Source organism: Aedes albopictus, chromosome 3 (genome assembly GCF_035046485.1).
Source record: "Aedes albopictus strain Foshan chromosome 3, AalbF5, whole genome shotgun sequence".
In the NCBI taxonomy this organism is placed as follows: domain Eukaryota; kingdom Metazoa; phylum Arthropoda; class Insecta; order Diptera; family Culicidae; genus Aedes; species Aedes albopictus.
In genome coordinates, this window is record NC_085138.1 from 364,520,868 (window position 1) to 364,534,319 (window position 13,452).

The following is a 13,452-nucleotide window of genomic DNA, read 5'->3' on the forward strand; positions in this document are numbered from 1 at the left end:
TTGAAGACCACTGTCTTTGCTTTTGGTCTGTTGACTTCTGTTGAAGACCAAAGGGACAAGATCGTAGCGGAGCAGAAGCATTTGTACAACATGCACATCTTTTGTTTGCCAAGTCGTGGTCGTCATCGTCATACGTACTGTAGTCCGTCTCAACTGAATGAAAACGACGACCGAAGAAAAGCTGAATGAAAACTGCATTCAGCCAGCCAGCCAGCCTCGGACAACGTCAAGGAATACTCGAACACAATGTTTCGAATGTTTTATTCATGTCTCTTTGGAACGAGTGGTGAGATGGACGGTTGAACATGGGGTGCGCAAGGCAAAATTATATGCATTGTGTCAGTGGCGGCGTCGGCGGCAGCGGCAACAACAGCAGCCAGCCAGCAGTGGTTGGAAGAAATATGACGAAAATTTACACCCAATAACAGCTTGTCCCCGGCTCCATTTGTTTTGTGTCCGAGCGAACAGTTCGGGCAATGCAGTTTGGTCAAGCTAGGTCGAGTTCCCCGGCTGGGCAGGGAGGGTATCGAAATTCATTTGCCCAGCCCGGCCTTGTAGCCGGAGTAAAATATTTGTTTGAATTTTTGATTGTGCGGTTTGCGGTTAACGGCTGCGGTGCGGACTTCGAGACTCTGGAAAAGGTTCTTCAAGGGTGTGAATTAGATTAGAAGAGGGGCTTTGGAAAGGAAGGAAATAGTTGTGACTTGGAAGACGAAATAGTTTCCGGAGAGTTTTGACATAATTGGACTGGACATGTCCAACCGAATTAGAATGTTAATGGTTTGAATGGTGGACGCAAATGAAATTGATGGTCATGGTTTCTACATATAATAATACTTGAGCTTGAGGTTGTTGAACACCCATACTCCAGTCTCACAAAACTTCCTCTAAGGCCTTTTGAACTTTTACAATCGTTCAAATGATCCAGACCTCCCTGCTAGAAATTGTCGATACCTTCAATCAACGACTTCCGCCACAAGTCAATCACTCCGTCTAGACTCTCTCATGCTCCCCTGCAAAAACATTGTTGTTGTCATATCAAACCATCTTGTGCTCTTGATCTCTGCCAACCTCCCTCTCACTGAACCATAATTACATTAAGCAAACATGGCCAAATCGCGTCAAATCAAACCGCCTCAACATCAAGATTCGGTTTCACCGAGAGCACCCCACCCCGCAGTTGTATGCAAATTACCTCGCAATTCTGATTCTGATCGTCTGATGTCTTCTCTCCATCCAACAGGTACCCTGCGACCACCCGGTCTGATCGGTGGGTCCAAGCCGAAAGTGGCGACACCGGCCGTCGTCTCCAAAATCGAACAGTACAAACGGGAGAACCCGACCATCTTCGCCTGGGAAATCCGGGAACGTCTCATCTCGGAAGGTAAGAGTTTATCACCGGCGGGAAATCTCTCCACTACACACACAGGCAGTCTCCGTCCTCCGAGCATCAGTCTCATAAAACCGAGATCAATCAAAAATCAAATCCTGCGGAGGTTCTTGTCCGTTCGACGGCGGAAAGCGCTATAGTTGCGGTGGGTACATCAATCTCGAGCTGATCTGGCTCGGTGGTTCCGCCTGCTCACTGCTGTAGGGTCCCGACCAGGGCTGATCCGTAGTCGTCGCACAGATTGATATGCAAATTTGCTGAGTCCCTTTGGCATTATTACCGCGGCTGAAGCTGGGTGCTTCCGTTGGTGGTTCTTGCGTAGGCAGTGTTGTCAGATAAAGGAAGTATTTTGAATTTTTGTTTATATTGAAATATAAAAAAATGGATTTCCTCAGAAACTTCTCAAGGAAGTTCCACACTCCTTTTTGCCAGATATTCCCCAAGAATTACCAAGGAAATTCTCCAAGAATTTCCACAGAAATTCTCCGAGAATTTCCAAGAAAATTCTCCAAGAATTTCCAAGGAAATTCTCCAAGAATAGTCAAGGAAATTCTCCAAGAATTTCCAAGAAAATTTTCAAAAACATTCCAAGGAAATTTTCCAAAAATTTCCAAGGATATTCTCCGGGATTTTCAAAGGAAACTCTCCAAGAATTACCAAAGAAATTCTCCAAGAATTTCCACAGAAATTCTCCAAGAATTTCCACAGAAATTCTCCAAGAATTTCCACAGAAATTCTTCAAGAATTTCCACAGAAATTCTCCAAGAACTTCCACAGAAATTCTCCAAGAATTTCCACAGATTGCCTAGGGTTGAAAATCTCTATAATAAAGAAATAATAATAAAAATAATTCCACAGAAACGCTCCAAGAATTTCCAAATATATGCTCCAGTAATTTCCACAGAAATTCTCCAAGAATTTCCACAGAAATTCTCCAAGAATTTCCACAGAAATCCACCAAGAATTTCCACAGAAATTCTCCGAGAATTTCCAAGACAATTCTCCAAGAATTTCCAAGGAAATTCTCCAAGAATAGTCAAGGAAATTCTCCAAGAATTTCCAAGAAAATTTTCAAAAACATTCCAAGGAAATTTTCCAAAAATTTCCAAGGATATTCTCCGGGATTTTCAAAGGAAACTCTCCAAGAATTACCAAAGAAATTCTCCAAGAATTTCCACAGAAATTCTCCAAGAATTTCCACAGAAATTCTCCAAGAATTTCCACAGAAATTCTCCAAGAATTTCCACAGAAATTCTTCAAGAATTTCCACAGAAATTCTCCAAGAACTTCCACAGAAATTCTCCAAGAATTTCCACAGATTGCCTAGGGTTGAAAATCTCTATAATAAAGAAATAATAATAAAAATAATTCCACAGAAATGCTCCAAGAATTTCCAAATATATGCTCCAGTAATTTCCACAGAAATTCTCCAAGAATTTCCACAGAAATTCTCCAAGAATTTCCACAGAAATCCACCAAGAATTTCCACAGAAATTCTCCGAGAATTTCCAAGACAATTCTCCAAGAATTTCCAAGGAAATTCTCCAAGAATAGTCAAGGAAATTCTCCAAGAATTTCCAAGAAAATTTTCAAAAACATTCCAAGGAAATTTTCCAAAAATTTCCAAGGATATTCTCCGGGATTTTCAAAGGAAACTCTCCAAGAATTACCAAAGAAATTCTCCAAGAATTTCCACAGAAATTCTCCAAGAATTTCCACAGAAATTCTCCAAGAATTTCCACAGAAATTCTTCAAGAATTTCCACAGAAATTCTCCAAGAACTTCCACAGAAATTCTCCAAGAATTTCCACAGATTGCCTAGGGTTGAAAATCTCTATAATAAAGAAATAATAATAAAAATAATTCCACAGAAATGCTCCAAGAATTTCCAAATATATGCTCCAGTAATTTCCACAGAAATTCTCCAAGAATTTACACAGAAATTCTCCAAGAATTTACACAGAGATTCTCCAAGAATTTCCACAGAAATTCTACAATGATTTCCACAGAAATTCTTCAAGAATTTCCACAGAAATTCTTCAAGAATTTCCACAGAAATTCTCCAGGAATTTCCACAGAAATTCTTCAAGAATTTCCACAGAAATTCTTCAAAAATTTCCACAGAAATTCTACAAGAATTTCCATTAAAATTCTACAAGAATTTCCACAGAAATTCTACAAGAATTTCCACAGAAACTCTACAAGAATTTCCACAGAAATTCTCTAAAAATTTCCACAGAATTTCTCCAAGAATTTTCACAGAAATTCTCCAAAAATTTCCACAGTAGTTTTCCAATAATTTCCACAGAAAATTTTGAAGAATTTCCACAGAATTCTCTAAGAGTTTCCATAGAAATTTTTCAAGAATTTCTACAGAAATTCTTCAAGAATTTCCACAGAAATTCTTCAAGAATTTCCACAGTAATTCTTCAAGATTTTCCACAGTAATTCTTCAAGAATTTCCATAGTAATTCTTCAAGAATTTCCACAGAAATTCTTCAAGAATTTCCACAGTAATTCTTCAAGAATTCCCACAGAATATCCACGGAAATCTTTCAAGAATTTCCACAGAAATTCTTCAAGATTTTCCACAGAAATTCTTCAAGATTTTCCACATAAATTCTTCAAGAATTTTCACAGAAATTCTTCAGGAATTTCCACAAAAATCTTCAAGAATTTGCACAGAAATTCTTCAAGAATTTCCACAGAAATTCTTCAAGAATTTCCACAGAAATTCTTCAAGAATTTCCAATGAAATTCTTGAAGAATATCCCCAGAAATTCTTCAAGAATTTCCACAGAATTTCTTCAAGAATTTCCACAGAAATTCATAAAGAATTTCCACAGAAATTCATCAAGAATTTCTGCAGAAATTCTTCAAGAATTTCACAGAAATTCTTCAGAATTTCCACAGAAATTCTTCAGAATTTCCACAAAAATTCTTCAGAATTTCCACAGAAATTCTTCAGAATTTCCACAGAAATTTTTCAAGAATTTTGCTCAGAAATTTTCCAAGAATTTCCACAGTAATTCTTCAAGATTTTCCACAGTAATTCTTCAAGAATTTCCACAGTAATTCTTCAAGAATTTCCACAGACATTCTTCAAGAATTTCCACAGTTATTCTCCAAGAATTTCCACAGAGATTCTCCAAGAATTTCCACAGGAATTCTCTAAGAATTTCCACAGAAATTCTCCAAGAATTTCCACAGAAATTCTCCAAGAAATTCTACAGAAATTCTCCAAGCATTTCCACAGAAATTCTCCAAGAATTTCCACAAAAATTCTCCAAAAATTTCCCCAGAAATTCTCCAAAAATTTCCACAGAAATTCTCCAAGAATTTCCACAGAAATTCTCCAAGAATTTCCACAGATATTCTCCAAGAATTTCCACAGAAATTCTCCAAGAATTTTCACAGAAATTCTCCAAGAATTTCCACAGAAATTGTCCAAGAATTTCCACAGAAATACTTCAAGAGTTTCCACAGAAATCATCCAAGATATTCCACAGTAATTCTTCAAGAATTTCCACAGAAATTCTCCAAGAATTTCCACAGAAATTCTCCAAGAATTTCCACAGAAATTCTACAAGAATTTCAACAGAAAATCTCCAAGAATTTCTACATAAATTCTTTAAGAATTTCCACAGAAATTCTCCAAGAATTTTCACAGAAATTCTCCAAGAATTTCCACAGAAATTCTCCAAGAATTTCCACAGAATTTTTCTAAGAATTTCCACAGAAATTCTCCAAGAATTTCCACAGAAATTCTCCATGAATTTCCACAGAAATTCCCAAGGAATTCCCACATAAATTCCCAAGGAATTTCCCCAGAAATTCCTCAGAAATTTTCCCACAAATTCCCCAAGAATTTCCCCTGAAATTCTCCAAGGAATTTCCCCAGAAATTCTCCAAGAAATTTCCCCAGAAATTCTCCAAGGAATTCCCCCATAAATTCTCCAAGGAATTTCCCCAGAAATTCTCCAAGAAATTTTTCCAGAAATTCTTCAAGGTATTTCCCCAGAAATCCCCCATGAATTTCCCCTAGAAATTCAACAGGAATTTCCCCAGAAATTCCCCAGGAATTTTCTTAGGATTTTCTCAGAAATTTCCCAGGATTTTCCTCAGAAATTCCCCAGGAATTTCCTCAGAAATTCCCCAAAGATTTTCCCAGAAATTTCCCTGGATTTTTGCCAGAAATTCCTCAGAAATTTCCCAAGAATTTCTCAAAAATTCCCTAGGAATTTCCCCATAATTTCCCCAGAATTTCCCCTGGAGTTTCCCCAGAAATTCCCCATGAATTTCTTCAGAAATTCCCCAGGAATTCCCCCAGCAATTCCCCAGAAATTTCCCCAGAAACTCCCTAGGAATTTCCCCAGAAATTCCTCAGGTATTTTCCCAGAAATTTCCCAAAGTTTCCACAAAATTTTGTCCAGAAATTCCCCAGAAGTTTCCTCAGGAATTTCTCAGAAATTTCCCAAGCATTTCCCAGAAATTCCCCTAGGAATTTCCCAGAAATTTCCCAGAAAATTCCCAGAAATTCTTCAGGAATTTTCCCAGAAATTCCCCAGGAATTTTCCAGGAAATTCCCCAGGAGTTTTCCCGGAAATTCCCCAGGAATTTTCCCGAAAATTCCCCAGGAATTTCCCCAGAATTTCCCCAAGAATTTTCACAGAAAACCCTTTGGAAATTTCCACAAGGATTCTCCTAGGAATTTCTACATAAATTTAACCCCCAGAGCACTTACTTTCGTACGACCCAGTGGGAGTCTATGTAAGATGCTCTGTAAGTTTATTAAAACCATGGGAATTTCCAGTAAGTTTACGGAATTGTTGAAACTTCAAACCTCAATTTCATACGTTACCTTACCACTTGACAACACAAAAATTACCTCCATTTCAAGAAGGAAGCTCAACAATAACCCTCGTAGGGAAAAGCCCATATCTTTGTGCACGCAATCAGTAACGGCAGCCAATAGCCACTTCAATCGATCGATCTCACACGATTATCACCGTGCAATATTTCTCCCGAATTGGTGTACCTCCGCTCCAAGCGAAAGGCGATTCGATTGGATTGAACGTGGTGCGATTCATATCTCACGATGTATAGTGCTTCTCTTTTCCTATCTCTCAGCCGAGTCGAGCGATAATGATTTATGATCCGGCGTAGATTATGGACCTGTTTTATCCGCGTCCTAACCTTCCACCACGCTTCAGTCAGTACCCACCTGAGTGAGTGAGTGAGTAAGGAGGCTGCGAGGAGATTCCGCAGGCCCGACGCAAATCGACTCTGACGTCAGAGAGCAGCCAGTTGCTGCTGTGTGTATACACGTTTCAATTTAAACCCATTCGATGCGGTTCGGACTCGCGTGGAAGCACCGAACAAAGGACCCGTAAATCGATTTCTATTCGTGCAATTGCTGGGCAACTCTCACCCAGCCTGCATCATCCACGCGTGTGGGTCGAACAGTGTGTGCGGGGGGAATGGGATCATGCGCGAGTTTGGGGTTCTTCCACATACGCGGGTAATTACGGCAGCTCAGATTTGAAAACTAATATTCACCCGTATTCATCGACACGCGGAGAGATGATCCTAGCCCGGGCAGTTCATAAGAGTAGTCACCCTCGAATGATGAAATTTCATACAGGGTAACAAAGGAAACGACGGTATTCGAAGATTCCCACCGGAGACATCAGCCAGCGCAGCGTAAAGCGGTGTTAAACTCTCCGACTTTGCTCGCATCAATAAATCAATCGGTTATCAATTTGCCCGGATCAGCGCGAGAGCGCTTTTGATGCCGAGAGGTCCCCCAGTCATTCCGTCAGCGTGACTCACCGAAGACTCGATTGCACATTTTTTTGCTTCTTCTGGATTTCCACTGAAGCAGGGATGCCAGATGTCGTTTACAAGAAAAAATCTGTAAGAATTTTACTTAAGTTTTTTTTTTTGTTTTTATGTAATGTACAGGATACAAATACCACCAGTAAAAGTTCTGGCATTTTTGCAAGAAAAGCTTTCGACCGTATTCTTAATGCCCTAACGATAAACATCCAAAAGCCATTCATCTTAATTTATTTGCACAGATAGTTAGATGGAATATTAACCAACATTTCAGATGAACGGATATTTTTTCTAAAGATTTCTTAAGTTTCTAATGTATATTTTCAGAAATTCATCAAAAAATCCTCTATTTGTATTCAGAAGTTCATTCAGCAATTCTTCCAAAATATGTTACAGAGATTTTTTAAGAAATTCTGCCTTGAATGCCTTCGCAGATTTCTCTGAAAATATTTCAGGAATACTTTCATTACTTCCTTTAGAATTTTCTCCATTTTTTTCTTAAGATTACCCCAGAAATCATTCTAAGAACTTTTTTATAATAAAATCTTCCCTGTATTTCTCCATTAAAAATGTCTAAACGAACTCATTTTGGAAAGTCTTCAATAAATTTATTCTGAATGTTCTTAAGAACATCTTCCATGGATCGCTTCAAAATTTCCTCCAAATTTTCATCAGAATTTTCGTTAGATGATTCTGCAGAAATTTCTCCAAATAATTCTCTTGGGAAGCTTCCACGGGTTATCTCAAAACAATACCTCTAAAGATTTTTCCAGGAATCCGTACAAGATTTGATGGTCCAGAAGCAAAGGGGTGTAAGTGACCATTTTGTTGATTTTGAGCTGAGCATGTCAAAAAATTCTTCAATTTTTTTACTTTCAGGAACTTTTTTAAGTTTATTATAACGATTATTAAAAAAAAAAATACAGTTAATCTTAGAGAATTGGGTCGATTTTTCAGGTCGCAGGTCTATACATTTTTATTGGATGAAAAATTTGTGAAAAACTTTAAACCTCATTTACTCGAAAGTTGGTTTTTGCCACTACCACGTTCTTCCAGAAACCTCTCTAAGAAATACTCCTTCAGAAATTATTACATAGATTCCCGTAGAAATTCTTTCAAAAAAATCCTTATGATATTCTTCCTTAAATTTGTCCAAGGACTCCAAGCCCAAGAAAATCTTCTTTGGATTGTTTCCTAGATCAATCCATGGACACATTTCAGAAATAACTGCAGAAATTGGGTCTTAAGATCTGTCAAAATTGGTTTCAGAAACTGCTTCGACGATTTTTTTTCCCGAAGTTCTTCCAGGAATTGCTTCAGATATTCCCTGATGAATTTCTCTAATAATTCTTAAAGGTAGATTTCTATGGGTTCCTTCTGAAACTCCACCAGGAATTATTCTTGAAATTTTTCTAGGGATTCGTTTAAAAAATCGTCGGGAATTCAACCAGAGAATTTCAGAATTTCCCACAGAGATTTCTTTAGAAATTCTTCCAAATATTAGTTAATAAATTCTTCCAGTGGTTTCTTCAGAAAACTTTCTAGAATTCGTTCAGGTATTTCTTCAGTCCTCTAGAGATATTTGTCCAGAAAATTTTCTAGTGGTTCAATTGACTTTTCGCACATGAATATGTCCAAATATTTCTTCCGGAAAATCCTGCAGCAATTGCTTCTGTTGTTTTTTCAATGATTCAGGCAGGAGTTTCTCCAGAGATTTCTACAGTAGTTTGTACAGCGACTCCAAGAATTCATTCGCAGATTCTTTCAGAAATTTATTTGAAAGGAAAATTACCTAGGAATTTCTTCAAAAAATGCCTAGGAATCTCAAGAATTATTATTCCTTTTTTCAGACACTTATCTATGCTTTTTTCAGGTATTATTATAGTATTTGTTCAGATTTCTGTTTGTTAACAGATTTTTCCCGAAAAGCTTTGAGAAAATCATCGAAGCATTTTATTAAATGATTTCTGGAAGATTCTCCAGGTATTTCTTCAGGAAGTTCTTAAGAATTTTCTCCCAAAAAATTAATCTTGAGCTTCCTGGGATTTCCTCGGATATCCTTTCAAAGATTCAGTCAAAAGTAATTCCCAAGATTTCTACATGGATTATACTGAAGATTTCTTCCGAAGTTTTTTTGGTGAATTTTAAATTAATTTCCGAAATTCAGCTGGCGTTCCATCTGGAATTACAATGAGAAAATACCTGTACCTCAAGAGATTTCTTCAAAATTTTTGTGATTTCCCTGGAATTTCAGCAAAGGATTTCTTCAAATTTCTTCAAGGGAGTTTTCCATAAACTCTTCAAACATGTCTTTATAAATCAAAGGGTTTCCCCAAGAATTCTTTAAGAAATCCCCTCAGTGATTCCTGCAGAAATTCCTACATCGATTTTTTGTTAGAAATTGCTTCTGCACTTCCATCAGAAATATCTCCTGAGATGTGTTTTGAGAAACTCGCAGAAACTGTGCAGATAATTTCTCTCGGATTTTTCAGAAATTCTCCTAGAAATTGCAAAAATGTTACTGTAGAATTCTTGAACGAATCTTTGAAGGAATAGCCAAAAAATTCCTGGAAAATTGTTTCAACAAAAAACCTTTAAAAAAATTCTGGAGATGCCTTTGAAACAATTTCTGGACGAAAAATACCGAAGGAACTTTTGGAAAAACCCATCCCCAGAAATTTCCTGGAAATTCCTACAGGAATTTCCTAAAAACTTCCACAGAAATTCCCTATGCATTTCCTCAGAAATTCCTTTGGAATTTTCCCAAAAGTTTCCCACAAATTGCCCCAAAATTTCTCCAGAAATTTTCCCAGAAATTTCTCTAGAAACTCCCCAGGAATTTCACCAGAAATTCCCTGGATATTTTCCTCGAAATTCTCTTGGAATATGACGAGAAATATTCCATGAAATTTTCCCAGAAATTTCCCGGAAATTTGCCCAAAAATTCCCCAGGAATTTTCTTGTCATTCCCCAGGAATTTTCCCAGAAATTCCCCAGGAATTCTCCCAGAAATTCCGCAGTAATTCTCCAAGCAATTCCCCAAAAAATCTACAGGAATTTCCCCACAACTTTCCTAGGAATTTCTCCAGAAATTTCGGTGAAAAATCTACTACAATTTCTTCAGAAACTCCCTAGGAATTACCCAAGAAATTCCCCAGAATAGCCCAGAGATTTCTCCAGAAATTTTCTATCAATTTCCTAAGAAATTCCCCAGGAAGTGCACCAGAAACCCCCAGGAATTTCCACAGAAATTTTCCAAGAATTTCCCCAGCAATTCTCAAGGAATTTCACCAGAAACTTAAGGAATCTCCTCAGAGATTCCCCGGCAATTCCCCTGGAATTTCCCTAGAAGTTCCCGAGGAATGTCCTTAGGAATTTCCCTAGAAATTCCCCAGGAATTTCCCCAGGAATTTCCACAGAGATTCACCAGGAATTTCCTTAGCAATTTTCCAGAAATTTTCCCAGAAATTCCCCAGGTATTTCCCCAGAAATTTCTCCAGGGATTCACTAGGAATTTTCCCAAAAATTCCCCAGGAATTTTCCCAAAAATTCGCCAGGAATTTTCCCAAAAATTCCCCAGGAATTTAACCAGAAATTTCGTTAGAGATTTACCAGGATTTTTTCCAGAAATTCCCCAGAAATTTTCCCAGGCATTCCCCAGGAGTTTTCCCCAGAATTTCCCCAGGAATTACCCAAAAAAATCTCCAGAAATTTCCCAGGAATTTCCCCAGAAATTTTCTGTGAATTTCCTTGGGAATTTCCCCAAGAATATCTCCAAAAATTCCCCCGGAATTTACTCAGAATTACCCTAGAAATTTCCCACAACTTTTCCCAGAAACCTACAGAAATTTCTCCACAAATTTCCTAAGAATTTTCCCAGAAATTCCTGGGGAATTTTCCCAGTAATTTCGTCAGAGATTCACCAGGAATTTTCCCAGAAATTTCCCAGGAATTTTCTCAGAAATTCACCAGGAATTTTCCCAGACATTCCCCAGGAGTGTTCCCAGAAATTCCCCAGGAATTACCAAAAAAAATCCCCAGAAATTTCCCAGGAATTTTCCCAGAAATTCTCTGTGAATTTCCTTGGAAATTTCCCTAGGAATTTCTCCAGAAATTCCCCCGGAATTTCCTCAGAATTACCCTAGAAATTTCCGAAGACTTTTCCCAGAAACCCGCAGAAATTTCTCCACAAATTTCCTAAGAATTTCTCCAGAAATTCCCCCGGAATTTCCTCAGGATTACCCTAGAAATTTCCCACAACTTTTCCCAGAAACCTACAGAAATTTCTCCACAAATTTCCTTAGAATTTTCCCAGAAATTCCCCAGAAATTTTCCCAGTAATTTCGTCAGTGATTAACCAGGAATTTTCCCAGAAATTCCCCAGGAATTACCAAAAAAAAAAAAAATCCCCAGAAATTTCCCAGGAATTTTCCCAGAAATTCTCTTTGAATTTCCTTGGGAATTTCCCCAGGAATTTCTCCAGAAATTCCCCCGGAATTTCCTCAGAACTACCCTAGAAATTTCCCACAACTTTTCCCAGAAACCTACAGAAATTTCTCCACAAATTTCCTAAGAATTTTCCCAGAAATTCCCCAGGAATTTTCCCAGTAATTTCGTCAGTGATTCACCAGGAATTTTCCCAGAAATTCCTCAGGAATTTTTCTAGACATTCCCCAAGAAATTCCCTGAAAATTTCCCAGGAATTTCACCAGAAATTCTCTAGGGATTTTCTAAGACATTCTCCAGGAATTCATTAAAAAAATCTTAAGAAATTCCCCAGAAATTCCCAAGGAATTTCATCAGTAATTTACCAGGAATTTCCCTTGAAATTCTCCATGAATTTCCCCAGAAATTTTCCAGGAATTACCCAAGAGATTTTCCAGAAATTTCTCAGGATTTTTTTTAGGAATTTCCTCAGAGATTCACCAGGAATTTTCCTAGAAATTCTCCAAGATGTTCTTCAGAAATTTCCCAGATTGTTTTTCCAGAAATTCTCCCGGAGTATCCTCAAAAATAAACCAGGAGTTCCCTAGGATATTTTTCCAGAAACCCCCAGAAATTTCCCAACAAATTCCCTTGGAAATTTCCCAGAAATTCCCCAGAGTTTTCTCCAGGAATTTCTTCAGAAATTCCCTAGGAATGGAAAGATTTTTAGCAGAATCCCATTGAGGATTTTTTTGAGAATTTCTAACGGAATTTCCACATAAATGCCACTAAAAATCCATGAATAAATAAGGCCTAAAGGAACGTCTGGAGAAAATCGAGTTTGAATTTCAGAAGATTTTTTGGAAAAAAATCTGAATTGCAAACCTTAGAGGAATTTCTGAATGAATCTCCAAATCGTTTGAAAAAACTCTGATGTAGTTGCAGTTGAAGAAAAGTTTGTTGGAATTCCTGGAGAAATTCCTGAAGAAAAATTTCTGGAGACATTCGTACAGCAGCAATACATGAAGAATTACAAGCACGAGCTTATGTGGCAATCCTTGAAGGAATTCATATAAAATCGATTCAGCAATCGCAGGAGAAATTTTGGGAAGGATTTTTAAGGAAATCCGTGCACTAGTTTTGAGATGATATTTTTCTGTGAAGTTCATTGAAAAAATCATGAAGAAGTCCCAGTGAAAATTCTTCGGGGAATTCCTTATGGAATCTTTGGAGAAATTCCTGAAGAAATGATTGGACAGGGATGCATTCTTAAGGGGTACTAATAGGAACCCTTAGACGATTTCTTGCTGAAACCATTCTTAGAAATCCTGTGAGAATCTTCTTTCTGTGAACATTCCTAAATTTATTTGATGTATCATAAAATAGTCCCCAAAGGAATTACTGGTCATTTTCCTGGAGGTAATCCTGGAGAATTCATTAGAAATTTTAAGAAGTATTTCTGCTAAATAAATAAAAGGTATTACAGCAAGAATATTCTTTTCGTAATAATTTCAGATTAAAATCGTCGATTATAGAATGCATGGAGGAATTTACCTGGAATAATTCTTAATAAGACGTGATAGTGAAGCCGTTTCCTTGGGGGCGTACCAGTATAAGGACGCTGAAATTTAGAAACCTGGAGTAACCAATCACAGCACTGCGCATATGTGGAACATTCAGACAGTAAAAATATCTTGTGATATTAGTTCATATGACCGCGCTTCAACCGCGTCGTTAAAGTATTCAGTGTACAATCATTTTTGTTATGTCAAATAAGCCAATGTTTCCAGAATGCTGGT

The 13,452-nt window shown here is 37.6% G+C and overlaps 1 protein-coding gene across 3 annotated transcripts in view; it reads left to right on the forward strand.

Annotated features, from left to right (window-relative positions):
* The window catches only part of LOC109397006 (paired box protein Pax-6-like), a 205,442-nt gene that overhangs the window by 146,402 nt on the left and 45,588 nt on the right, over positions 1-13,452 (forward strand). For all 3 annotated transcript variants that reach the window (XM_062855493.1, XM_062855492.1, XM_029865914.2), the window contains exon 3: positions 1,244-1,384. In XM_062855493.1, the coding sequence (XP_062711477.1) occupies positions 1,244-1,384 (141 nt within the window). The remainder of the gene's footprint in view (positions 1-1,243; positions 1,385-13,452) is intronic.